The sequence below is a fragment of the Populus euphratica genome, unplaced genomic scaffold (genome assembly GCF_000495115.2).
Source record: "Populus euphratica unplaced genomic scaffold, PopEup_1.0 scaffold16.1, whole genome shotgun sequence".
Lineage (NCBI taxonomy): Eukaryota > Viridiplantae > Streptophyta > Magnoliopsida > Malpighiales > Salicaceae > Populus > Populus euphratica.
The window spans coordinates 1,465,344-1,490,090 of NW_011499882.1; the positions used below are offsets into that span (position 1 = coordinate 1,465,344).

Sequence of the window (24,747 nt, forward strand, 5' to 3'; positions counted from 1 at the left end):
GTCTAGCATCTTTGTGGCTGGCTCCACCATGCATTAAGCTTGACGTAGCCTATAGGACAAATAAGAAATATAAAATTTAGAATAAGAAAATATTTGGAGCTTATCAATGGAACGTGAAAAGTACCATTTTCAAGGAAGAACTTTGCTGGTCAAGTTCTATAATGAAAAGTACCCCTTCATGATGACGAACGCTAAGTTACTGTTAGTTTCTTCAACCATCCCCTTGCCTGGTGCATGCAATCGATTTTCCCATTCAACCCTATCGTGTAGACTTGATTGCATAGCATTGGGAACTCGCATACGTTTTGGTACTCGTAGAACAAAAAGATATTTAGTTTTATTCTGAGTCTCGTCCATATTAATAAAGAGGCAAACCCATCGTCTGGAAATCCAGCATGGGTCAAGATTTATACTGTTTGAAATCAATTGTTACGAGCACTCTAATAATCAAATTAATTCAGACTCGTCTAGTGAGATAAAAAAGAAACGCAACTTATAAGTTGCGGTACTCCCAGCAGCAGCAGCTCTTCAACTATGCTAGTATTAGAGTATTTTAAGTACGCTAATTTGCCGAGATCTGTTTGATAACTATGAAAAACACTCTCCGGATTTTTGGTTAGTTTACCTTCAAACTCCCATGTCACATCAAGAAGAAGAAAAAATGACCTTTGGTCTCCTAGAATACTGCCATACATCAAAGATTTCGTTGAAATGCAGCGTCGGGGATGGAAGATACAAAGCATTAAAGATTGATTCATTTTTCTCCTATTTTATTTTTCTAAGAATTAAAAAAAAAGAGTGATGAACAAGGGTCTATAGCCTAAATTCATGCAGGATAAAACTGGGTGCTTACAGAAGCCTAATTATCATCCAACCTTGTGAACATAAAATAAACTTAAAAAAGCGGCAAGCTTGGTGGGAACCGAACGTGCATCCACTCCTTCTCGTGTGTTGTTAAATGATCCCATCCAATCTCATCGAGCAATGAGAGCTTCAGTTCATACAGCTTCTTCTTGGGTGGATCTCCATTATCTTGTATCATTTCATTCAATGCCTGGAGACAATGGATGGTCGGGTTGAGTAAAATGACCAGCTAACTAAATATAGTGACCAAACCCTATAATTCTTCTCAACGTACTTTCTTGACAAGTGACAAATACTATCTTACGGTCAAAAGAAACTTGATGCCCGGCTGAGTTAACAACAAACAAGACACAACGAAGAAGATATTACCTTTAGAGCCGCTCCTAGCCTTCCTCGTCGTCTTTCACGAAGCACTAAGAGGATACCATATTTTGAGGACTTTGTATCAACCCATTTTTGCAGCTCTTTGAAATTATCCTCGAACAAATCTTTTGTACCTTCCGTTTCAGCTGTCTCACCCTGCCATGATGATAGTTGTAATATACATAAATCACAAATACCATGGAAACAAAGAGCCTGCCTTTATATTTTAGTGTCAATGAGAGATACATATGCCCATCATTTTCTTTAGGTGAATCTATGTTTTAAGAATTTGGCAAATCAAACACCTGCAGATATACAGTATCAAATCCTACTACCAAAGAAAAAACAAAAACCAAAGAAAGAGTTCAAGGGGAAAAAGAAAGGCCAGTCATTGCTCAGGTCAAAATTTCAAAAAGGACCACAGGTTGCCAGGGTCCGACTCTCTCTCTAACCAGTAATGTTGTTCAACTGTCCTTGAAAACATTTTTTTGTCTTTTAAAGGACTAGGGAAGCATGCATGTTTCAGAAACCATAAAAAATCTTGCTGATCCAAGCTGGATTTTGATACCAGCATCCCAGTCCAGTCAATTGGACACAAGTACTATAGGAAAAACCAGCTATTCCATGTAACAAATTTGATGGAATTTAAAAAAAAAAAAAAAACACTTCAAGGGGCATAAACCTACAACCAAAAAGAGATGATCTTTACTACCTTTAGAGATTCAATCTCCATCAATGCCAGCCCTTTTTGGTACAGTGCCTCAGCCAATTGATCCCTGGTTGTCTCCATTTGCTTTTTCATTTTCTACAATAAAAGAATAACAGGCGCAGCTTCATAACTGCTATTCAAGTAAAGGAATGCAAATACATGCTACAATTGATGAGAGAGAGAGAGAGAGAGGAAGACTATAACAGTAGAAGGGAACAGAGCTTACATCATCAAGTATAAGAAATGTAAACCACAAAATTAAAGCAACCATGTGAAACTGGTGTTAATTTTGATAAAACTAATATGCCAATAGCTCATTTATTAACTTCGAAAAAAGTCTCCAAGGAATTTTGTCCGAAAGGGAACTACAAAGAAGGTAGAAAATTATCAACATAGATACACACCTCCGCCTCCTCATCTTCTGGATCACTCTTGTGCAGAAAGAACTTTGCCACCTCATCTTGGTCAATACTATCTATTACCTCATTTGCTGCATCTATAACCTGCAGAATGCATGCACACGTGAATTGCTATTTTCATAGCATGTTTCTTCATAGAGGATGTGAAAAAACTAGCACTGCAACATATTATTGGTTTTTTATGGAAATTACCTCTTCATGATGACGAATTTTATCTTCCACATTACTCTGAGAAAGCAAGCCTTCCAAGATCTTAGCAAGTAGTGGAGTATAGTTTGGGTACTCAGACTGCCAAAGGACCCATGATTATTAGGTCACAATGTATTGAAATAATTTTATAATCTTTAAATGCGATTGACTGCGAACAGCAAAGGAGGCTGAGTTTCAAATGCCTGAAACCCATATGATCAAGGCACATGTTGAGGCTTGAAAGTTTGCAAGATTGCTCATGGTGCAATTGTCCTCGTTTCAATGCAAAACAAATAGGACAAGCAAAACAAGACTCTTCAATTTGGGAAACCTCGACCACCTTTATGAAATTTTCCCAAGTTAAATGCACATTTAAATCCAACATGATACTGCAATTCCAGCATATGGGACAAAATATAAACATGTATTCTAGAAAATTTACTGGATTCTGAATTACTCCAGAAGATGATTTGACCTAAACAGTTGAGTTTTGGAGAGACAAAAAAAAAAAAAAAGAGCTCTTTAATAACGTGAAATGATGCTTCTTCAAAATGTCAAAAAATAGCTTATAAAGGACAATAGTATATTACTCTTTAAATTTAGTAACATCCAACCTTAAGAGATGCAGATAACTTTTTCCATTCTGAGCGTTCTTCATCAGTGTCTTGTTTTAGGCTTGAAATAACTCTAATCTTTGCATCTCGAACCTGAGGTATACATGTAGCTAAAAGGTCTAAACTCAAAGATGATAATCAAAATCTTGTTCAACAGCGTATGAAGGACAGATAATCAAGAATTAAAAAGGTAACAGGAAAATTGAAGGATCCAAGCAAAATGATCCCAGAGGCATGTGCCTGTTTGATGATGCAAAGCAATTCAACCATTGCCAATTTTACAGCAACCAAATGAGGTGACGACCATTTTTTTATTTCTAATGCAAGAATTGTTTTAGGCTTGAAATAACTCTAATCTTTGCATCTTGAACCTGAGGTATACATGTAGTTAAAAGGTCTAAACTAAAAGATAATAATCAAAACCTCAGCGTTCAACAGCGTATGAAGCACAGATAATCAAGAATTAAAAAGTTAACAGGAAAATCGAAGGATTCAAGCAAAATGATCCCAGAGGCATGTGCCTGTTTGATGATGTAAAGCAATTCAATCATTGCCAATTTTACAGCAACCAAATGAGGTGACAAGACCATTTTTTTTATTTCTAATGCAAGAATCGATGACAATTATTAAATTACTTGAAAATGCACTTAGAACATCTTCCTTCAAGATGGCACAAGTACCTCCTCCTCTAAACGCTCAGACACAGTTTTCAAGTTAGTTGAAGAACTTTTCCCCTTGTCCTCATCAACCTGTCAATGCAACATTAGCAAAATGATAAGCCTGGCCTTGGATTTAGTTTACAATGAAAACAATGGTAGGCAACTTCTTTAGATCCTCATAAATTGACTTATAAGGGGCCAAAAAACAAGAAAATAAACCTTATTTGGTGGCACAACATAAGTGATTTGGTAAGATACAGGGTTCTTTTGTGGACTTCTCCCTTCCTCGCCAGCAAATGATAGTTTTCCATATGAGATTGATCCCAGCAGTATAGATCCTTGTGGAGCATTCTGCAGAAATTGAGAAATTCCAATTTATATTGTTCTTTTACCACAGGAGTCGGGAACAGGGATAATACCTTAGGGAGCTTGTCTTTCACTGGTGGGCCCAAGTAAATGGCTTCTTTCTTCCTACAAAATAAATTTAAAGTTATAAAATGCACAATGAAACAGAAAATAACACAAGGTTAGTGAACCATGGAAATAATCATTCAAGACAAAACATACCCTGGAACTAAAACTGAGGACTTAAAAGCACCATTTCCCATCACAGGACCATCTGGTTCGGAGAAAAAGTTCAAATGAATGACTTCCTGGATTAAAAAGACCAGATCTTAGTCAGTTGATTAGCAACATAATCCGCAGAATCAAGCTCCTGAATAAAAAAGAAAGAAAAAAGAGAGTGCTTGCACAAGGGGACCAATATTCTATCAAGAAAAAGGAGAGCTGAAATCAAATCTATTTCTAGTAAAATAGTGCCAATAAAGATGCGATTTAAGCACAAAAATGCTTCAGGCATAAAAACTTTTTAAAAAATCCACAAATTGTATAATGCCCATGTGTACATTCAAAAGGGTGGCACCTGTTGAATTCAACTAAAATCTCAAGATATGTTAAAATAAAAGATACATTACCTTGCCATCCAAGTTTCTCTCAATAAACAATACCAACTGCTTCATCTTTTCCAAATATTGCACATTGTCATGCCTGAAACACAATCAGTATCATTACAGAGATTAAGCTGGGTTTTAAGCATTTACTGCTAAATGAAGTTTGAAATTATCAAACGTTCATGGTCGTGGCTAAGAAAAAAAATGAGGTTTTTCCTACACTAAATTTATAGTCTGGTACAAACAAGTACAGGTTAAAAATTGGTTGTATGAATTTTAATTACAATTTGGACTGCCTCGGCAATTGGGCCAGACCTTAGATATAGCTGTAAATTGTATTCACCCTTAGGAAGTTTTGCAGCATTAGGATAGACATCACCCATAGCATATACACGCTGTAATCAAAAAGGGAAAAATTAAAATAAGAAAACAAGAATCAGTTCTGCATATTCAAAGCAACAAGGAAAAAAAAGTATCACCCGTTGCTGGTAAATTGGATGATATGAAGCAGTAATAGCATGAAGAATAGAGTAGCATTTTTCAGTGTATAGCTAATAATTGTAGTGCTAAATTTACTACCAGGAAATGCTAGTTGTATACTATGAGTTAACTGTTCCAGTCCTCAAGCAATGATCAACATATTTTTTAAAATCTCATCGGCTAAGACAATATAAATTGTTCACGTACCTTGTTAGTGTCAGAAATCATATAAAATTGTGATTCAAATTTTGTATCATAAATGCGATTATTAAGCAATGGAACTTGAGGCTTCACTGCAGCTCCATCTTCCAATTTAAACTTGTAACTGCAAAACAACAAAAACACAAGAGTAGATGTTGACAAGAGTTGAAATTCATTATGTGTAAGTAGAACTATAACCTACGTTAATGTCAGGGCCAGTGTCTGTTTTCCAGAGGGTAGTTTGTCGCGACTCTCTGTAAGAGTACTAAGTTTAGCATCAACAGGTCGATATGGAACTCTTATCTGTATGATGAACATGAAGAATTGTAGCATTAAATAGCAAACAACAACACCAAAAGAAAAGTTTTATATTTATTTAAACGGAAACAAAATGAACAATTCCAACCCACATCATCTAGAAAACAGAAGCTATATTTCACCTTATTCAGAATAGCAGCAGGGGCAAGTTTCTCAGATGACAATAGAGATTCAGCATCAATTCTTACAGGGGCTTCACTTCCATCAAGAATGATTTCCTCTTTATTGATGGCAATCCCATGAAACACAATCTAACCATTATAAGATAAACAATATTATTTAGCAAGTGCAGACTAACAAAATATACGCTTAAGTTTCACTTTTCTGATTGTTAACCAAATCAATGGACTAGCAGAACATATCAGCTTTATTTTCTACATCACAAGATGGAATTTTACCGTTTATAAGATTATAAAACAACACAATCAATCAAAAGCTTACACTAAATGGCGGTTCATAATCTATAGACTATTCATAACCATACCCCCCCCCCAAAAAAAAAAAAAAAAAAAAATGGAAAGGAAAAAAAAGATAGGCAGTTAATAAAAATGCAGAAAATTTGGAAATGGCTTGTTACCTCAAAGTCTACAATAGTGGTTTCATGACTTCCTATCCCACTTGACCAAAACTGAGCAACAGCTAATTCCATTGTCTGACCACCCACAACAGGAAATGCAAAACTTTTGGCAGTAGGAGAAGAAAATGTTACAACACTCTCCCACTTCAAAGGTCTTTGTAATGGACAAATCTGCACATTGACATCACATTATAGGAGGCCTAGGCAACATAATATAACATTCTCACTGCATGCATACCTGAACAGTGTCAACAAAAAATCGTCGAGTAGTATCAAACCCTGATGTTCGCATAGTTGCCTCAACCCAAGTAGCACCAAGCGGCACTTCAATGTATCTCCTTTCTATGTGCCCTGTTCAAGCAAGATGTTCATGATAAAAAGAAAAATGATTTATGTGCTGCTATAAAAGCTAGCTCAGACATCAAGGCAGTGTAACCTAACTCTTGAGGCCCAAAATCATAATTTCATATCACAGGATAGGATAGGACAAAAGTGACCTGGCACAAATGACATCCCAGAAAACGAGACAACTGGAGGCTGATTCTTCACTTTCATAGGCTTTGTTATGGTGACTGGGATCCTGAAAATGGGACCACGCCATGGTGCTCTGCAATCAACCCCATATACTTCGTAGTAATGTAAACCATCACTTAACTTGGTGGGATCAACCACTATGCTGAAAAGAAAGGAAAAGGAAACATGCATTAGTAAAAAATGAGGTGCCTCTCAACATCTAAAATAAGATCCTGCTAGTGCGGAAAAAACCAACAGATGCTTCGAAGCTAAACTTCCAAGTTAGACTAATAACCGAAAAAGGGTAAGAGACATTGGAAGCTTGGGAAACCTCCAAGTTAGACTAATAACAGAAAAAGGAGTAAGAGAGACATAAGAAGCTTGGGAAAACAATATATAGCTCTCTTAGCAAGACGTGCATGAACAAATATCTGTTTGATGCAGTTGTGAGCATTATCATGATGTCTGCCAAATGATATCCACCATACAAGTTGAACGGTAGAATCAGTTTATGTCAGATTATAGAGCCTCAAAATGCAACCAGAAGAGTTTAAAATTGAAAGATAAAGGAATGAAATGATTAGGAGGTCAAATGGGCAAAACAAATTGTAAATCATAACCGCAATCTGAAAACATTCAAGAATTCTTCAGTAAGGAGAAGATGGAGCAGAGTGATGCTAACTTACTTGAAGCTGCGTCCATTGTTAGTGAGAAGAAGATACTCAGGAGCCCTCACAACAGTCTTTTCAGTAGAGTGTAACTCAATACATTCCTCGAAGCAAACCAATTCTTCCAAATTACTTGCACCTTCATGAAACTTTGGTTCGACTTGCACTGTCCACTGTCAAAAAATATTATTTTAGTAGTTATAAAAGTGACAGACACGATGGAACTGGAAAATCCTGTTGTCAGAAGACACTCTTTCCTATCAATGTCCTGGATGAGATAGATAAACATGGAGGAATTCTTGTGTGATATAAGTAATCTAACATTATAATATTTCATATTACTCATCATGTGAACAATTATATAGCATTTTAAATCTACAAATTAGCAGTTAAGACAACGCTTTATGACACTGCATTGTAAAAATGAAAAAGTCATGCAACCCTGCAGTGACCAAAATCGTAAGATGAGAAGACCTTGGAAAACATCGGCATCAACAAAAGAAACAAACATCTACAAAAAACCAACAGTGAAAAATGACTGCTCATAGTATGCAAATCAGGCTAGATAGTAACCATCAAAAAGAAACTGCCACCACATAGCAATTGAGTAAACTGATTTCCAATCAACATTTCCCAACAAAATAAGGTTTTCAGGAAGAGAAATTTCAATAAAATAAAGGCAGAGTTTCGATTGCTAATCAAACTGATCACTAGGTGCACAGTCATGCTCTTTGTCAGCCAAGGTATGTCCCATGAAGCATGAGCAATTTCTTAACAAGAACTACCTGTGCTTTAATGTCTACCAACTGTAGAATAAGAGCCTAGTAAATCCAAAGCAAAGAGATTAATAACTTTAGTGTCCACACAACATGCCAGCATCATTAGATTTCAAGTACAATCAAAAGCGATCAAAGAAAACACAGAACCCAAAAACAAAACAAAAACCAAGTGACATCCTTTCATGATTGAGAACACAGATAAGACAACTCAGTCACAAGAAAGAACAATGGCTGGAGCAGTAACAACTGATAATAACTACATGATTGGTTTAAGCTGAAAAACAACCAGAACATTAACAAATGCCTACAAATACAATTCCAGGAATTCAGCAAACTCAAACAGAATCATCTCCTGTATGAATGCATATTTTTCACAAGACAAAAACAATCAATATCAGGTATAATAATGCCCCCACCTCTGTAGGTTGCTTGCAAGCACTTGCATCCCTGAGGTAGATTCCTCGTGAAGTAGGAGCTGCAGCCAAAATTCATCATAAATAGAGTTACAGTTTCATTGCAAAGATAATCCAAAATCAACTAGAATTCAATCCCAACTCATGCAGAAGAAACTTGGTCACTACTGAACAATAGTTGAAACTTCCTTGAAACTTTTAAAAAGCCTCTAAATACTCGTGGAATCAGTTCTAGGCAAGGCAGGTTTATCTCCAAATGTCTTGCAAAATCCCTTGATAGCTAACAAATCACCATATCCTCAACCTTTTGAGGAGTATCATGAGTGGCATGACAATTACATTGAAATAACTATACAATAGTTCACAAATATCACTTTTTCGCAAATTTTCAAAGTCACATGATGATCAGACTGAATAAGTCAGGTGTTTGCATGTTGTGTGGAGTTGGCAGACATCACTGGTACTTACTTGTTTTTCCAGATTGATTGACCTTTATTTCATACCAAACACATGGAATATTCCGGGACTGCCTTGCATATTCATGTGCCCTGTCATGCAACAAACAGTTAAGACAGACCACAGCTGACAATTGTAAAGGAAAAAAGAAATAGGAAGAAAACCTTACCTGTCAACTTGCATAAGCCCCTGTCCTGTGGATAACTTATCAGCTGGCGATTCACCTACAGGAACAGATGTATTCTCAAGGGCCTTCCTTACACTGTATGGACTTACAGGAATACCCTCAGCCTGCACAAATGAAGTTCCCAATAGAAGATTTAATTTAGCACTGACAACATAGATCCAGCCATGCAACAAGGACAGAAAGAGGGTAAGAAGAAATAGAATGATAAACAAGAACCTTCATTGCACTGATAAGTAATGCAATTCCACCACAAGCAGATGGAGAGGCCATTGATGTTCCATTCATCAGCATGCGTTTTTGAAGTGTCCAGGTAGGGACAGGAGCAACAGCCCCTCCAGGAGCACTTATACTTACTCCAAGATCTCCATCAGAAGTTGGTCCTCGGCTTGACCTACATCCCATTTCAATGAATTACAAAGTATTCACAAGCAAACAAAAACTTAAGGCTAGAGTCAGGCAAAAGTAAAATAATATACCAAGTGTATTCAAGTCCCTCGGCAGGAGGTTCAACAACACAATGAGCACCTGCAGCCATTGCAGGAGAGACATATGCACCAACTCCTATAATGCTTGAACTTGTACCACCAGGAGCACCAACAGTACTTAATGCTGGACCACTGTTGCCAGCACTGCTTACAAATATAATACGGTGCTTGTTCACCACCTAATTAAAGAAACAGTAACCCGTCGCATATAAGAACATGAAAGAATAAATACAGGAAGAAGATCAACAATTATCAAAGCTGAATTTGCAAGGTTTAGATTTGATACCTCATTAACAAGGTCAACGAAGCGGCCATAATCTGGTAGTAATGTAGGTTCCCCATAACTCATGTTGATGAGATCACATTTATGCTGCGAAAAAAAAGTCCATTTAGTCAAGGCACACAAACATAATAATAATAATAATAATCTGCCACCCCCCCCTGCGCCAGGGGGGGTCTTTTGGGGCAAGGGAACTTGAGCTGGCAATCTCCTCTTGCAAGGATATGTTCAGCTAGCATTTTGGTCATGACGTGAAAAGAAATAAATTATACGCACCTCCACAGCAGCTATTACGGCCCGTGTCAAGCCAGTGCCTGTCTCCATTGAACCTAATCGTGTGGCGCCAATTTTGCAAGATATCAACTGTGCCCCAGGTGCAACTCCATTCAATAATGACTCCTGATATAGATGAAAATGACAGACATCAAGTCATTTCTAAAAGAAAGAAAGAAAGCGAAAAGGAAAGCAATAGGGACTTAAACAGCAATACCTTTGGGTGGAAGGCTGTAGCAATACCCGCAACATGGGTTCCATGAGGAGAGCTATCCGTTACAATACATAAGATGTTCCCATCACTATAAACATTAAGAACAAATGTGCAGGCATCTAACTTGCTGAAAACACCATACTTCCTTTCAATCCTGAAAGAGCATTTACCATGGAACTAGTTAGGTATCCAGATCATATAATTATTTCATTACTCTTTCCAAGGTTAGCAATTGCTAAAACTAACAAAGTTTTCAAGATCTGAGCAGCGCTGTTTGTTTAAAATTCCTCAAAAGCTTGAGAATGCAACCGATGACAGGTCAGAAGCCAAGTTTTTTATCAAAACCAAAATAGGTAACCCATGTAAGGGTACCATCAAAGTGTCCATTACAATGTGTGTGTGCACATTTGCAAAAGCAGGAGGAGTAAAGCTTGCATTCTCTAATTCTTTTAAAACATGTAGATGAGAAACTTAAGCAAACTAAAGCATGCTGTGTAAAAGTAAACTCCTAACAGCTTATAGTTCAACAAGGATGCCTTTCCCTCTACACTACAAATGATGAACAAAGTTATGACAAAATCAATTGTAAACATATGAACTATAATCCACAGAGCATAATCTTCAAAAGATTTGATCTGCATATACAAAGTCTGGAAAGATGAAAAGCATCTTCGGGCAGATAAATATAATGAAATTCTTACTATAACATACCTATAATTTGTAAGGGGTACAAAGTTAGCCAGCTTTCCACAATCTGAGTCATCCTCAAGACTCTGTGTGTCAAGAGCAGCCCTCCACAACTCTCCATCATGCCATACAACAGCATCTATAATAGGCCCCTTGTCATCATAAATCTAAAACACAGAAAAGAGATTTGCATTTCAGGAAAACAAAATAAGATTCAGGAGAGGAATGGATGAAAAGAATCAGGCACTCACATCAGCCTGTTTCCGTAGTAAATCAATTCTGTTTTGAAGATCTTCACGAACCCTTTTCAAGTCTGCGTCCTCTGGATTGGAGTGTTTCTGGAGATAAGCATATCTTGAGAGAATTATGCAAGAATACAGATAAATGTGCCATGGGAGCATCAACGCCTCAGCACAAAACAGTCCACTACATCTCAAGTGCTGATTTGAGTTTCATTTTAATTCATTGGATACAACAAATGTGGCCCTCCAGGGAAACTTTTATCTTTTTTTTTTTTTTTGGATGGTAAGTTTGTACGTGGAAACCAGAAAAATTATATTGTTTAATACACGCCTGAAATATGAATGAAATAACATATACAGTTTTTGATGGCTAAGACACATGCCACAGATAAATGCAGAAGCAAATGTTCACACAACCTGGTTGAATTCATCCAGATGCTTTACAGCCTTGGCAATTTCTTCTTGGTTTTTCTCATCCCACTTCTTTTTTCTCTCTTTCTGTCAGAAAAAAGGTAGAAAGCATAGATTTTTCTTCTTAGTGAGATTAATGAATGCTTGAGATCTTTTTTTTAAGTTGAAAATTATATTGCTTTACCTTCAAACGGGAAGTCAATGTGCCAGTAAGTAGCTCAAATAAAAACTTATAACCCACGTGCCATTCACCAGAAGGATTCTTCCATGAAGAATTGACAACCAAAGAAGCCCCTATTTTCAAAAAAAAAAAAAAAAAAACAGCACAGGATTGAAAAGGCTACTGCAAATCTTAGCATATACAATGATTAACAGCGTCAAAAGGTTTGACACGCACAAAGAAATAAGTAAATCGTTTATGATTCTAGCAAATGAATGAACAGCCAAACCAGACCTGAAGCTCCTTGTATGCAACCATTTGCATCAGCCTTCACCACTTTTGAAGTATCAATATCTCCACTCCCAGTGCTTCATAGAACACAAAAAAATCTCAAACATCAATATTACTACCAACGAAATAGCAACATTAAGATTACCGGGTCCAGTAAAAAACCACCAATTGTTTCAAATTTTTAAACCCACCAATCAATAACATCAAGCACTTTAGGCTTCCCATCTGATGTCACTTGTAATCCAGAAGCAGCCGGGTCAACTCCAGAATCTAAACCATGAATTCAACCAATCCTTACAAACTACAAAGTCATGATCTTTATATCCCACAGGCACAAAGCCAGAATAAGAAAAAAGGGTTTTTTCCTGTCAATCAATTCTTAATAATAATGACAGAAAGCAATTATTTTTTTTATTACTATAAGCAAAAAGAAAAGAAAGGTTCTTTCCATATTGAAGTATACCAAAGATAGCGATGATGGTACCACGGCCATCATATTGAGGGTGAGCTTCAATGAAGCGATCAGCACCAATCTCTTTCTTAGGCATCAAAGAAGCCAAAAAAGTTGATTCATTCAGCTTGAAATTCCTCAGAGACCCGTTCTCATCACCACCACCATAACCACCAGATGTTTTGTAAATTGAATCGGTAGGCATCCCTTCGAAAAAAACACCACTTCTACTAATATTACTTCTGCTAGTGTTAAAGTATGGTCTCCTCCTCCTGCTTTGAAAGAGCTTTCTGTTGGGTTTGTTTATAAGTAGATAATGTAAAAAGAATGGGGTTTTGTTGGCCCAATTGATGGGTGTGTTATATAATGGGCTAATTTGCATGGTTAGATAAAATATAGGGGTTTTTTTTTTTTACTTTTTAGTTAGTGTTTTAAAAGGGTATTTTGGGAATTTTCGGGGGCGGCTACAGTAGTGGTGGTGGAAGGAGGAGGGGGGAACGGCGGGGAGGTGATAGAGTGCCACCTGCTGAGTGGTGAAGTGATAGGATGATGGTATATGGGTGGACTTTTGTGCTGGGTTAGGATGTGGATTGGGTGGCAGAATGTTTGGATGTGGTTGAAATTACTATGTTTGTCCTTACATGTAATTGTAATGACTTGTAAAGTCACAAAACTCATTAGGTGGGTCCAAGAGGTAATTTTTATTTTTATTTTTATTTTTTATCTTCTTAATGATTTTAAATTAAATTCAAATTGCTTTCGTAATTCCTAATGAAGAAAGTAGATACATGTCAAATTATAAAAGCATATGCTGATGGGTACCAATCATCAATTTGGACAGTGTGTTGCAATTGACAAGATGGCTTGGTAGGGCAACATATGGAAAATTACTAAATTTAAAAAAAAAAATCATTTTGGGTATTTTTTTCTGAAGAAAATATCAAATTAGCATAAGTGAAAATTAATTTTTGAAAAATTATGTAGTTTGATGAAAATTATAAGTGAAAATGCAACTTTATTTATAAAATGACAGCCAGAAAACATGATATTTTAAATAAATAAATAAATAAATAAAATAAAATAAAATAACATAAATTCTAAAAAAGAAAAAGGAAAGGAAATGAAAGAAATGAATGAATGAAACGGTACACTGAAATTCATATCATTCTAATAAATTTAGCTATAAAAAAATAAAAAAATCGATAATAATAGCGACTAGAGTGGACCACCACGTTTTACACTGGTTTCCTATATGCAGGTGATTGGTTCTCTAGACTGTTTAGTAAAAAAAAATGCTGTGAACTCCCTCCATTGTTTTCTGCACTTCCTTCCAGTATCCCTTCTGTATACTCTTCCTTTTCTTTCTAATATCTCCAGAGTTCAAGGAATGAAGCCTGTAAAAATCTCTGTATTTCATCTATATCTTGCCCTTCTAGGAAACCAGCAACATTTGCACCTTAGCAACAAGAACACCAAGTGATCTTCCAATGATAATAAATATATCTTCTGAGGTCATGAGGAAATTACATACCTGTGCAATGGTGTTATGGCAGGAAGCGTCGCAAGGATACGCGCAGTCGATTAACTTGCTTATATTTCTACTAAAATACCAATCACCGACTGCTTCTGCAATAGTCTGTGAAACGTCCTCGAGATTTTTTACTCACAGTACCAAAAAGTTTATGTTCTACAAGTAGAATGAACTAGAGAGAGAGGGAAACATGAGACATTGTATGTCGAAATCGTTGCAGTAACCTTTACATAAAACATTGCCGGTTTTAGGATTTTCGATGATTCAAGTGATCTGGGCACAATTCTTGAGCAGATAAAACATGCCCTGGATTTAAAGCAAGTGCACAATGATTTTTATAGAATGTAACAGGTGTAATGTAATGGAAGCGATGTACCTTATCCTGGATACTCGGGGAGCCAAGTGCAAACCATGTTTCTTGTGTCTCACTTTGGCAATGAGCAAAGCATGAATTTATAAACATTCCCCCGCTTGTGGAATCCTTGAGAAATGAACTCAATGCCGCCAGCATATCACCCCTGAAACCTGGATACAAGATGTTTCCATCACATAGTAATTACCAATTAGATTATATAATAGGAAAACACTAGGCTAGAAATCCAGGACGGCTGATGCCAGAGAAGAGACCAGCCTTGCAGTATGTCAAGCTGCTTTGGAGTACATGATGCTATGCTAAGCTTGCAACGCTTCCAGTCTCCATTCATGTCAGCAGAGGGCGGAACCAATGCATGATGGAACTGTTAAATTTTGCAGTTTCAATCATGCTTTATTGTTATGAACTTACAAAAAAAGATGGTGAATCTAAGATTCCTGTTGCTATGTCATTACAGATTAATGAAGGCCGAAGAATAAATTACTTGGTATACATCATAGGCTGTGTTCAGGATGAAGAACGGTGTTGTCATGTAATTCAAGAAATACTGTGGAAACATGCACTGCACAAACACAAGACAAATGCCATAACCATCTCAGCCAGCATCAAGAAGCAGCAGCAAAAACAGACCGAAAAGTTAAACAGGAGGCCCTAATAAAGGAAATACCAGTTTTGGATTGTCAAGGAAACTAGTGCAGGTTTTATCCAGATTCTTTTCAATTCCCTGCAGAGAACAGTTCAAAATATAAACACAGCAAACGCAATGGAACACAGATTTCAGAAAGTTGCACCTGTAGAGAAACAAGGTTTTCAAAGAAGGTCCTCATGGTGTAGTTCATAGTGATGTCTCTTCTGTGAGAACAAGAACAGGAGATACGAAAACATAAATAATAGAGAGAGAGAGAAATTATCCTGCACTTTCATATCAGAAAGAGCAAGCTTACTCATCCAAAAAAAATCCAGCATCGCTCAAGCATTTCACACTGGTATTCGTCGGTAATGCCCGGTAAAGGTTTTCGCAGTGGAGAAAGGATGATAAACCCCCAGCAGAGCAACCTGAAAGCAAAGCCTGGAGAAGAGACGGAATGATTGCTCGAAACTATAACCAAAGTACGACCGAAAAGATCACATTTTCGCTTCCGGGATGATTTGAACCAGGAGACAATTAGTCTACTCAAAACAAAATATTCAAAAAGAGATTTTTACCTTGTCTGCATTCCCCAAACCTTTGGGGAGGAGATCAAGAATGATTGCTTCCCAAATCTTTTGTCCTCTGAAGTAAAGGACTGATGTCTGTTCCACAGTCATGCACACGAAGAAGGATGAGAGTTAATTAAACTCATGAACACTTGAGTCTTTTTCTAGTAAAGCACAGCACATAATAATAAATCACCGCCTCACTCATAGGATGTTTGCTCACAAGTCCATCATCAGAAATCTATCCTGCACAACTCTTTGCATTTCACTTTACACATCTTGTGAGACAATGCACTCAACAGTTCACATAAGAATTTCATGTATGACGAACAATCTATGTGCCTCTTTTCTGCATTCAATTAGCTAAGCTCTAGTTATCTCAAAGAACAATGTTGATACTCATCAAAACATGAACACACGCACAAAATGGCAATCGATTTCTTTTAATTTGTGAAACTGAAACAGCCACACTACACCATGATCCCAGCAGGCCATATTGTTAATTTCTGATGTTTGATTTCACAGAACTTGTGCAGCAAACAAGATTCAGTTGAATGCTGCATACTACCACCTAAGAAAGATTAACATAATTTATTTCCTGAGATTTTAGCATGTGTAAGCTTCAATGGCCTTTTTTATTCTAAATCCGACAAGATATAATAAAGAGGAGAAAGTTTTAGGTGAGAGTGGAGAGATACCCCATTGTCAAATTTGGCATCTCCAGAAAACGAACCTCCATCACAATATCTAAGCTTCACACGGTTCCAATTATAAAAATCTGATAAAAAAAAGGGCATATTGAATGGTTAATTTGCAAGAATAAACAACACTAAATTAATCTCCTGACGACAAGGAATTGCCTTTGTTCCTGGTAACTTTCATTACAGTCATTCTGGAGATCAACACAGAAGATTTACAATGTCACACACTCAGACTAAATATGGCAGTTCCAGGCCTCATCAGAACACCAAGGACTGGAAACACAATCAAGAAAGAATAGCCATAAGGGTTTTACAAGTCCTTAATATTTAGAACGGTCTGGTTTTGAATACGAGTCAACTGTGAGCAAATTTGTGGTGTGCCTTCATTATATATAAACACAAAGTATAAAAAAAAAAAAATTGTAAATCCAAATGAGATTGAGGTGCGAGTATTGTCTTTTAATTAATCATTGGGGCAGTGGATTTTATGTTTCTTGAGCAGAAGACAGCACCAAAGTCCATCATGTTATTAAATCTCTCATCAGTGTTGATAGCTCTTCTGTTTACATACTTGATCAAGACTCCGACCACCAGGTCCACCACTGCTTTATTAAATATCATGTTAATATTTAGCATTTAGAGTTTTCTTTTTGTGTCAAATTATGTTACTAATATTAGGTAGTGTTTACTTTTTATATCGAGACGAAGAGACCAGTGAACATATTCTTGTTTTTTATTTTCATTAAAAAAACAGAAATTAATTTCAAAATTATTTTGAAATATATTTATTCTTGTGTTTTTTTCTTTGTTTTTATAATAAATGTATTTTTATCCATTTTATATCTATCTTTTTTAAATGGATTTGGGATTGTAATAACAATAACAATTTAAAATGTTTTTTTTTAGAAATATATTTAAATAAAAAATTATTTTTGACATTAGTATATCAAAATAATTTTAAAATATAAAAAAATTATTTTAAAAAAATTAAAATTTAAGGGAACATAATTCCAAATTTCCAAGCATCCTCATTAACAACATTAAATATGTATTTAAAATTATAGTTGTGGTTACTTTTAAAAATAATTTTTATTTAAAAATATATTAAAATAATATTTTTTATGTTAAAAAAATTATTTTTGATATCAATAAAACAATCTAAAAATATTAATTTTAAACTAAAAAAATTAAAATTTTAAAAAAATATGAGTTAAACGGGTGTGCAAGCTGCTAGTAACAAGACACAGAACCTTAATAATAAGATAAAAAGGCATTAAAATAGTAGAGGCTTGAAGACATTATAGAAGATTCCCACACGTCCTTTCAAGTTATAACCTTTGAAGACAATAAATTAGGCTCTCTATATATATATATATATATATATATTCAAAGACAAGAAAGGGCTCAGTGAAGGCAGAAGCTGTCCTTCAATACTATAGGATCACGTGAAAAAAAAAAGGCAAAGACAGAATGAGGAGGAACACGGGCATGTCATACACATATATGTACTAGATTTCTGTGAACTTAAAAATGGGCCATTGGAGTGGGATTACAAGGTGAATAATTACCTGGATTAAGTGAGGCATCGTTGCTTAGGATTCCATTGAAATCCTCCAACTTGTTCATGTAAAGGCTAGATCCATGCTTCGTTTTGGCTCGATCCAAGCATGATTGTATATCATTGCACCACCCACCTCCCTGTCAAGATCACATCATACTTGACTTATTGTTAAGATTCTGGTTAGTGATTTCACGATTTTGGATCCCACTAGCCTAACCAGGTGACTAAAAAAGGTTTCAGGACAATTGTTTCGCATCGAGGCTACCTACATTTTACGTGTCCGTGTTCTGCAACTGATCACTATAATATAAGACATTTACAGAGTCTCATCTAATATCTTTGCTGTGAATGGTTCCTATGTTTAATCGATTCAAGGGAAGATCTTGAACAGCAAGTAAGAACATAAAAAGTGAACGTAATGACACCAACTCTTTTTGTCTAGCCACCATTACAGCCATATAATAGTAATCATGCTACCGCCTAACCTCCAAACCAAAAACGACGATGTAATAACGGAGACTGTTGGTTATTACAATCAAAGTCTTTGCTTAGGTTAAAAGTTTTGGAATATAGACAAGCATTGGACCAGTTCTTTTGGGGACCATGTCCGTGGAACGTACTGTTTGGTGCATCGTTTGCGGTTCTTCCAACTTCTTTTGGCGTGATTCGTTCGGTAGGGGTGGCATTGGGGTCACATAAGAGACAATCTAGAGAGTTAAATTTTATCGAAGAACATGACATCGGGAATAAATGTGGCAATTACATAACTGTCCTAATTTAGCAGACGAATCCAGGCCATGAATCTACAGGGACTCTAAAATGGGCTGTAATAAATAAAGTGAAGTGCAAGTTGATTGACGAGACACCTTGTCGCGTATTGGTTTCCTAATAAAACTTAACCAAGCTAGGTCAACACATCTTCACCCCTAAAGTCACTGTGTATTCAGCACCAAAGAACTGCCTGCCTGGCCTGCATTCTCTTTGGAAAGTTTCTGTAAACCAATTTTCTTCGGTATTGACCCCTTTTTTTCGTTCTTGTAGTTCATTCATCAATTCAGACTAGACTAGACTAGACATGTCCTTCTAATAGCATGAGGATATAATTACCTCAAATTGCAAAAGCCAGTTGCTTGCACCAGCTCCGAATCCTCTGTGCAGATGATACGCAGGCAAACTTCCATCCAAGCAAACTAAGAATAAATAATATTCACCAGCAAAAGAAGAAGAAGAAGAAGAAGAAGACAAGGGTTAGTAACAAACTACTGATTAATGATTCCGTCATAAATAAAGAACTACTCATGATAATATATCAATAAGACAATAAGAAGAAATTAATACTGTAAGCTTACAGGCACCAATGTTGGAAGCATCCGAAACCAGAGTCATGTCCACAAGAAGCCGGCCCTCTGAAAGCACGCACCACGATGCTAAACTCAGCAGTATTAATAGCATGGCTACTGCTAATTCCATCTTGAATGGTGGAGGCCAAGAGATCAGGAGCTATGCAAGGTGAAATGGGGTGCTCGATCCTCTAGAAACTAATCAAGATGAATCTTGAACGTTAGCAGTGCGTTTTTTGCATTGAAAGGAAATGAAATGAAATGATATGAAAGAGGAGGGACATCGGGTAGATATAATGCTGGCTCCAACTCGTGCATTATATATTCATGTCGTGAACGAGACATAGCAACCAATTATGTAAGAGAGGAAAGGAAATGACCAAACCCGGTAAATGAGACCCATCGACAGATTGATGAGCTATCCTTACGATCATAGAATCTTGAAAGGGAAGACAAACACCATTCTTTATCTGGTGTGTGAACTGGTGATGAATCATGGATTTGGTTTGGTTTGGTGAACATTACGTTTTTCAAGTAATTTGATCGGTTAGACTACTCAACAAACTTTAGATTTAGGAAGAGAAAGTTGGTGTCTGTGCTGGAATGGTTTTTTTTATAAATAAAAAATATATATATAGTAAATTAGCTCATTTCAAAAACAATATTTTATAAAATAGTGAAGTCACGGGTGAAAACTAAACTTTTTTATTTAATTGAATAGGCAATATATAAATTAAAATATCACCGTTTTTTCTCGTAATTTTAACTGAGCTACAGTGTGTTTATTTAATTTTGAGGTTCACTATATCCTTAAAAAAAATATTTACCATAATTTCAAATACTTTCTGCCTGTATTGGAAAGGTGAAGAAGAGGTCCATGCTGTTGAAATTATTGCCCACCTTGTGAGTGACATTAACAATTGATTGGTACTCTGCTAAGAGAAGATTTAAGCACAAACAATAAACAAATAGAACCTAGCTACAATGTTTGATCACTTTTTTGTTCATTTTTTCCCATGATTAATTTAAAATATATATTTAAAAATAAGATTAGCTAAGTTAATTACATAAAAATAATAAAAATAATTTGAATCCAAAACAAAAATAAATTCTTAAAAAACATGGTTGTATAACTTGTCTTCAACTGACTTCGGCCCGTAACATAACAAACAGAAACGGGTCTCTTGAGCCCAAGCACACACCAGTACCAATATACAAAAACAAAAACGACTGGGGCTGTTTTGCAAATAAGCGTAATTTTGTTTCTGCTTTGGTGTACGGTTTCAGGCAGCTCTGACAGAAAACTGTGACGATAGACTGAGAGAGGGCGAGACTCTCCAGCCTCTTCAAAAGTTCAAGGTTACTCCTTTCTCTCGAAACCTGATTTTCCATCTTGAAATTTCTTCTGGGTTCAGATCTTTTGTTGTAAATTTTATATCTATTTGATTTTTTTACTTTTATTTCTTTGCTTGTAAGCTCTACATCTGAGTGGTTTTGAGTTCATAGCCAATAGTTTGGTTGCTGTTAAAATTTTGTGTTTGGAATGTTTAAATTTTTTGAGATGATGAAAAAGTTTGAGTCTTTTTGTTTGTTTCAAAAGGTTTTTTATAGAAAATGAAAAACTGAAGTTAAATAGGCAGCATAATTGTGCTTCGCTCAGCTCAGCTCATTAGAGGTTACTGTTACCTTGTTTGTTTTGGGAAAGAAATTAGGATTTCAGAATATTTGTTGTGTGAATGTTTGGTTTTGTTTTGTATTGGAAGCTTGACCGGGAGTGAAATGTGCTTGCTTGGTGTTCATTTGGATGGGATTTTTCATGCCGGTTGACCTTTCTTGTGATAAGAAATTTAAGCCAGGGAAGAGAAAAAAAGTGGGAATTGTCGATTTCTTTTAGGTTTTATGCCTGTTCTATTTAAGTTGTGCGCTGTAGCTCTGGCTGGGAACAAAAAATGTGGAATAGGGAACTGCTGTTTCTGCATCTTCGTGTCTAGATTTTACTTTCTGGGATATCGGAATTTGTTTATACATGCTTTAGAATCTTGAATTGTTCTTATTTCTGTGGTTTTACTTTCTGGGAAATAGGAATTTGTTGATGCATGCTTTAGAATCTTGAATTGTTCTTATTTCTGTGGTCACTTACTTTTGTTTTGACAGGACCGGACTGTTTTACTGGTTCCTTGAATATCTTTTTTTAAGTGTTCACGGGACCAAGGATGCAACTTTGAATGCAAAATTGGTGGCCAGGCTTTTGGTTTTTTTGTATGTACAAAAGACTGGTTTGAGATAATTGATTTGAAAGATTTTCATTCTTTGTCATGGAGACCTTGTGGAAGCTTTTATATTTGCTGGAGCCTGCACCTGTTACCCTTATAGTGACAGCAGTGGCCGTGACATTTGGGTCTGCTTTTCGTGCTTTAAATTATGGGAAAGAAATGGAGAGGAATCTTGACTTGTCTGAAGCAACCATTACATTGGATAGGTCTCAAGCACTAATGATCCCAATAATGAGTTCTTGCAGTTTGCTTTTGATGTTTTACCTGTTTTCGTCTGTCTCCCAACTCCTTACTGCATTCACAGCCATTGCCTCTGTTTCATCTCTTTTCTTCTGCCTCTCTCCTTTTGTTGCCTATATAAAGTCACATTATGGCTTGGCAGACCCATTTGTGTCCCGTTGCTGTGCAAAGTCATTTACAAGAATTGAAGGGTTATTGTTGCTATCATGCTCTCTTACTGTTGCAGCCTGGCTTGTATCTGGGCATTGGATATTGAACAATCTGTTGGGTATTTCAATTTGCATTGCATTTGTGAGTCATGTACGCCTTCCAAACATCAAAATATGTGCAATGCTCCTCGCATGCTTGTTCGTATATGACATATTCTGGGTGTTCTACTCAGAGAGATTTTTTGGTGCCAATGTCATGGTGTCAGTGGCGACTCAGCAAGCATCAAATCCTGTTCATACAGTGGCCAATAGTTTGAGTCTTCCAGGGTTGCAATTGATTACAAAGAAGCTTGAGTTGCCTGTGAAAATAGTCTTCCCCCGAAATTTGTTCAGTAGTACAGCTCCAGGAGGAAATACTACAGATTTCATGATGCTTGGCCTTGGGGACATGGTATGATAGGATTTCTTGTTAGTGTTCTTGCATGGCATTTTTCAAGTCAATAAGAAATGCGCCTTTCCCCCACCAAAATGCAGCGAAGTGGTTGCATCAAAGTTTCTGCATAAAGTTTTCATAGATGGACTGTTGGTCATTTTGGGACTTGATTTTCTGTTCTGTTTGAAAACATTGACCACGGCATCTGTATAGTGTTAGCCCCAATCCCCCTCCAATGGACTGATCTTTGTTACGCGTTCTTTTGTTGAAGATGGTGACTAAGCCGTCCATTGTCCAATCATGCTAAATATCAGTTCTCTATATTTTCTTGGTGCATCCTGTTCTTGGATTGCTTGGTCCGTCGTTGATCTGCAGCTTCTAATACCTTAATTGGATATGCATACAATTTTTAGTTCATTCATCATAGGAAGACTCTTTGCATCGTCAGGTCAGATCGTATCCATAGGAGCCCATAGTTCTACATCATTTTACTATGCATGTAGATGTAAAATGATGAATACACAAGATCTTTAGGACCCATTGGTCAAAAATCTTCATAATCATTACGCCTCTGGTTATACCTTGTTTCTTCTACCTTTCCAGTTCACAGGCCTTCCACTAACTGATTGTCAATGTTGTTCTCTCTCTCCAAGTTATTGTTTATTGTAGTGACAAAAAGCTAAGCTGTTATGAATAATGATCTTACTGCCCTGCTTGCTTGGAAAATGAAGTTATGAATCCTTTGCAACTTCATTTTGGTAAAGATATTCGTTAAATTTATTTGCACACTCATGCTTGCACACCAAAATCTTACTAGGTTTTTTCTAAATGGAGAATATGATTTTGGCATGTTGTACTTTTTTGGAGAAAATATTGAAAGATGTGACATTTTATTTCAATAATTTTGTTCTTGCAGGCTATTCCTGCCATGCTTCTAGCTTTAGTTCTTTGTTTTGACTACCGAAAGAGCAGAGATCCGGTGAATCTCTTGGATTTATATTCTTCCAAGGGACAAAAATATATATGGTATGCTCTTCCTGGGTATGCCATTGGATTGGTAATCGCCTTAGCAGCTGGTGTCCTGACTCGCTCACCCCAACCTGCACTTCTCTATCTGGTACATCTATTGGCAATGTATTTATTTGTTGCTTGAATATTGTAGTTGGAATACACCTGCCTATGCTTGAGTGTTGGATTGCACAACTTTTTCTTATTTTTGAGCTTCTGGATGTAAGAGGTCAAAAAACATATTTGTATTTCTCAGAGTTTTTCCTTTCTTGTTTTTTGGTTGATTTGCTTGATGGTGAATGCAGGTGCCTTCAACCCTTGGACCTGTTATTGTTGTCTCTTGGTTTAGGAGGGAACTGCCCGAGTTGTGGGAAGGAAGCTTGTCTAATGTCAATGACAAAGCACGGCAAATAGAAGTTTGAGCCCACCTCTGCGGTTTGCTCCATGGAGTTTTGTGGGCAAGCAAAAAGTTGTAAATTCACCAGGAAATTCAATCCATGAAAAACTTAAACAAGAGAATCAACAATTTGATGTTTACTTAATTGTATTTAACTCTTCGCACAACCAATTCAAATGTCAGAGATGAAAGAAGGGAAGGAAATTTATCTTATTGTTCTTCTTCTACAAGCAATCGATGAAAAGAAAGATCCTCAAATGGATGTGAAAATAGGAGGAGAAAGGGGGAGGGAGAGAGGCAGAGTGGAGCACATTTTTTTCTTACACTATGTTACTCTCATACGAGAAGAGGTCCCTTGATTTTAAACTTGGATTACAACTATTGCATGACTTATATCTACACTAATTTTAGGATTGTTTCGGAGATTTGAAAGATAATCACATCATTAATTGATCAATTACATGCACTTACAAGAACATAAAGGATTATTTTGGGACTTGACGAGATCTTCTGTTATTCTTTAATTGATCAGATTTGTATTCCAACCTTGAACATAAAGGATCAAATATTATTTGATGTAGTTTTTTTTTTTGGTTTAATTGAAGGCTGTATTTGTTTTTTTTTGTTTTTGTTTTTGTTTTTTATTGAAATTTTCACTAATTTTAAAGATTATCCGATTTTCTAGGTTTAT

General features: G+C 36.3%; 3 protein-coding genes across 9 annotated transcripts; 1 reads left to right on the forward strand and 2 right to left on the reverse strand.

Moving 5' to 3' along the window:
- Positions 1-303: 303 nt before the first annotated feature.
- On the reverse strand, positions 304-13,395 carry LOC105129661 (tripeptidyl-peptidase 2-like). 4 transcript variants are annotated; one of them, XM_011031818.1, is made up of 35 exons: positions 12,866-13,393; positions 12,594-12,672; positions 12,406-12,479; positions 12,136-12,245; positions 11,958-12,038; positions 11,550-11,636; positions 11,323-11,465; positions 10,615-10,765; positions 10,401-10,523; positions 10,131-10,214; positions 9,836-10,023; positions 9,576-9,750; positions 9,342-9,463; positions 9,185-9,264; positions 8,720-8,778; positions 7,543-7,697; positions 6,841-7,019; positions 6,582-6,694; positions 6,344-6,514; positions 5,889-6,017; positions 5,651-5,751; positions 5,455-5,572; positions 5,083-5,162; positions 4,792-4,864; positions 4,385-4,470; positions 4,237-4,288; positions 4,037-4,168; positions 3,839-3,907; positions 3,159-3,251; positions 2,548-2,643; positions 2,341-2,466; positions 1,940-2,032; positions 1,234-1,383; positions 860-1,054; positions 304-440 (listed from the first exon to the last, which is right to left on the reverse strand). In XM_011031818.1, the coding sequence occupies exons 1-34, from the start codon at positions 13,233-13,235 to the stop codon at positions 896-898; spliced, it is 4,101 nt and encodes a 1,366-aa protein (XP_011030120.1). In that variant the 5' UTR covers positions 13,236-13,393; the 3' UTR covers positions 304-440; positions 860-895. The 4 variants fall into 4 exon arrangements, with proteins under 4 accessions (XP_011030120.1, XP_011030119.1, XP_011030121.1 ...); XM_011031817.1 differs by lacking the exon at positions 304-440 and having other exon boundaries at positions 653-1,054; XM_011031819.1 differs by lacking the exon at positions 304-440 and having other exon boundaries at positions 653-1,054; positions 2,341-2,439; positions 12,866-13,392.
- Positions 13,396-14,133: 738 nt separating this feature from the next.
- On the reverse strand, positions 14,134-20,076 carry LOC105129662 (protein notum homolog). Of its 4 annotated transcripts, none has more exons than XM_011031821.1 (13): positions 19,566-20,074; positions 19,324-19,406; positions 18,224-18,353; positions 16,653-16,732; positions 15,964-16,050; positions 15,702-15,826; positions 15,549-15,609; positions 15,425-15,481; positions 15,242-15,319; positions 15,016-15,121; positions 14,761-14,909; positions 14,385-14,489; positions 14,134-14,309 (listed from the first exon to the last, which is right to left on the reverse strand). In XM_011031821.1, the coding sequence occupies exons 1-13, from the start codon at positions 19,684-19,686 to the stop codon at positions 14,286-14,288; spliced, it is 1,206 nt and encodes a 401-aa protein (XP_011030123.1). In that variant the 5' UTR covers positions 19,687-20,074; the 3' UTR covers positions 14,134-14,285. The 4 variants fall into 4 exon arrangements, with proteins under 4 accessions (XP_011030123.1, XP_011030125.1, XP_011030127.1 ...); XM_011031823.1 differs by having other exon boundaries at positions 14,134-14,294; positions 19,566-20,067; XM_011031825.1 differs by lacking the exons at positions 19,324-19,406; positions 19,566-20,074 and having other exon boundaries at positions 16,688-16,732; positions 18,224-18,244.
- Positions 20,077-20,792: 716 nt separating this feature from the next.
- On the forward strand, positions 20,793-24,267 carry LOC105129663 (signal peptide peptidase-like 1). The gene is made up of 4 exons (XM_011031826.1): positions 20,793-20,915; positions 21,711-22,669; positions 23,568-23,768; positions 23,965-24,267. The coding sequence occupies exons 2-4, from the start codon at positions 21,872-21,874 to the stop codon at positions 24,079-24,081; spliced, it is 1,116 nt and encodes a 371-aa protein (XP_011030128.1). The 5' UTR covers positions 20,793-20,915; positions 21,711-21,871; the 3' UTR covers positions 24,082-24,267.
- Positions 24,268-24,747: the final 480 nt, after the last annotated feature.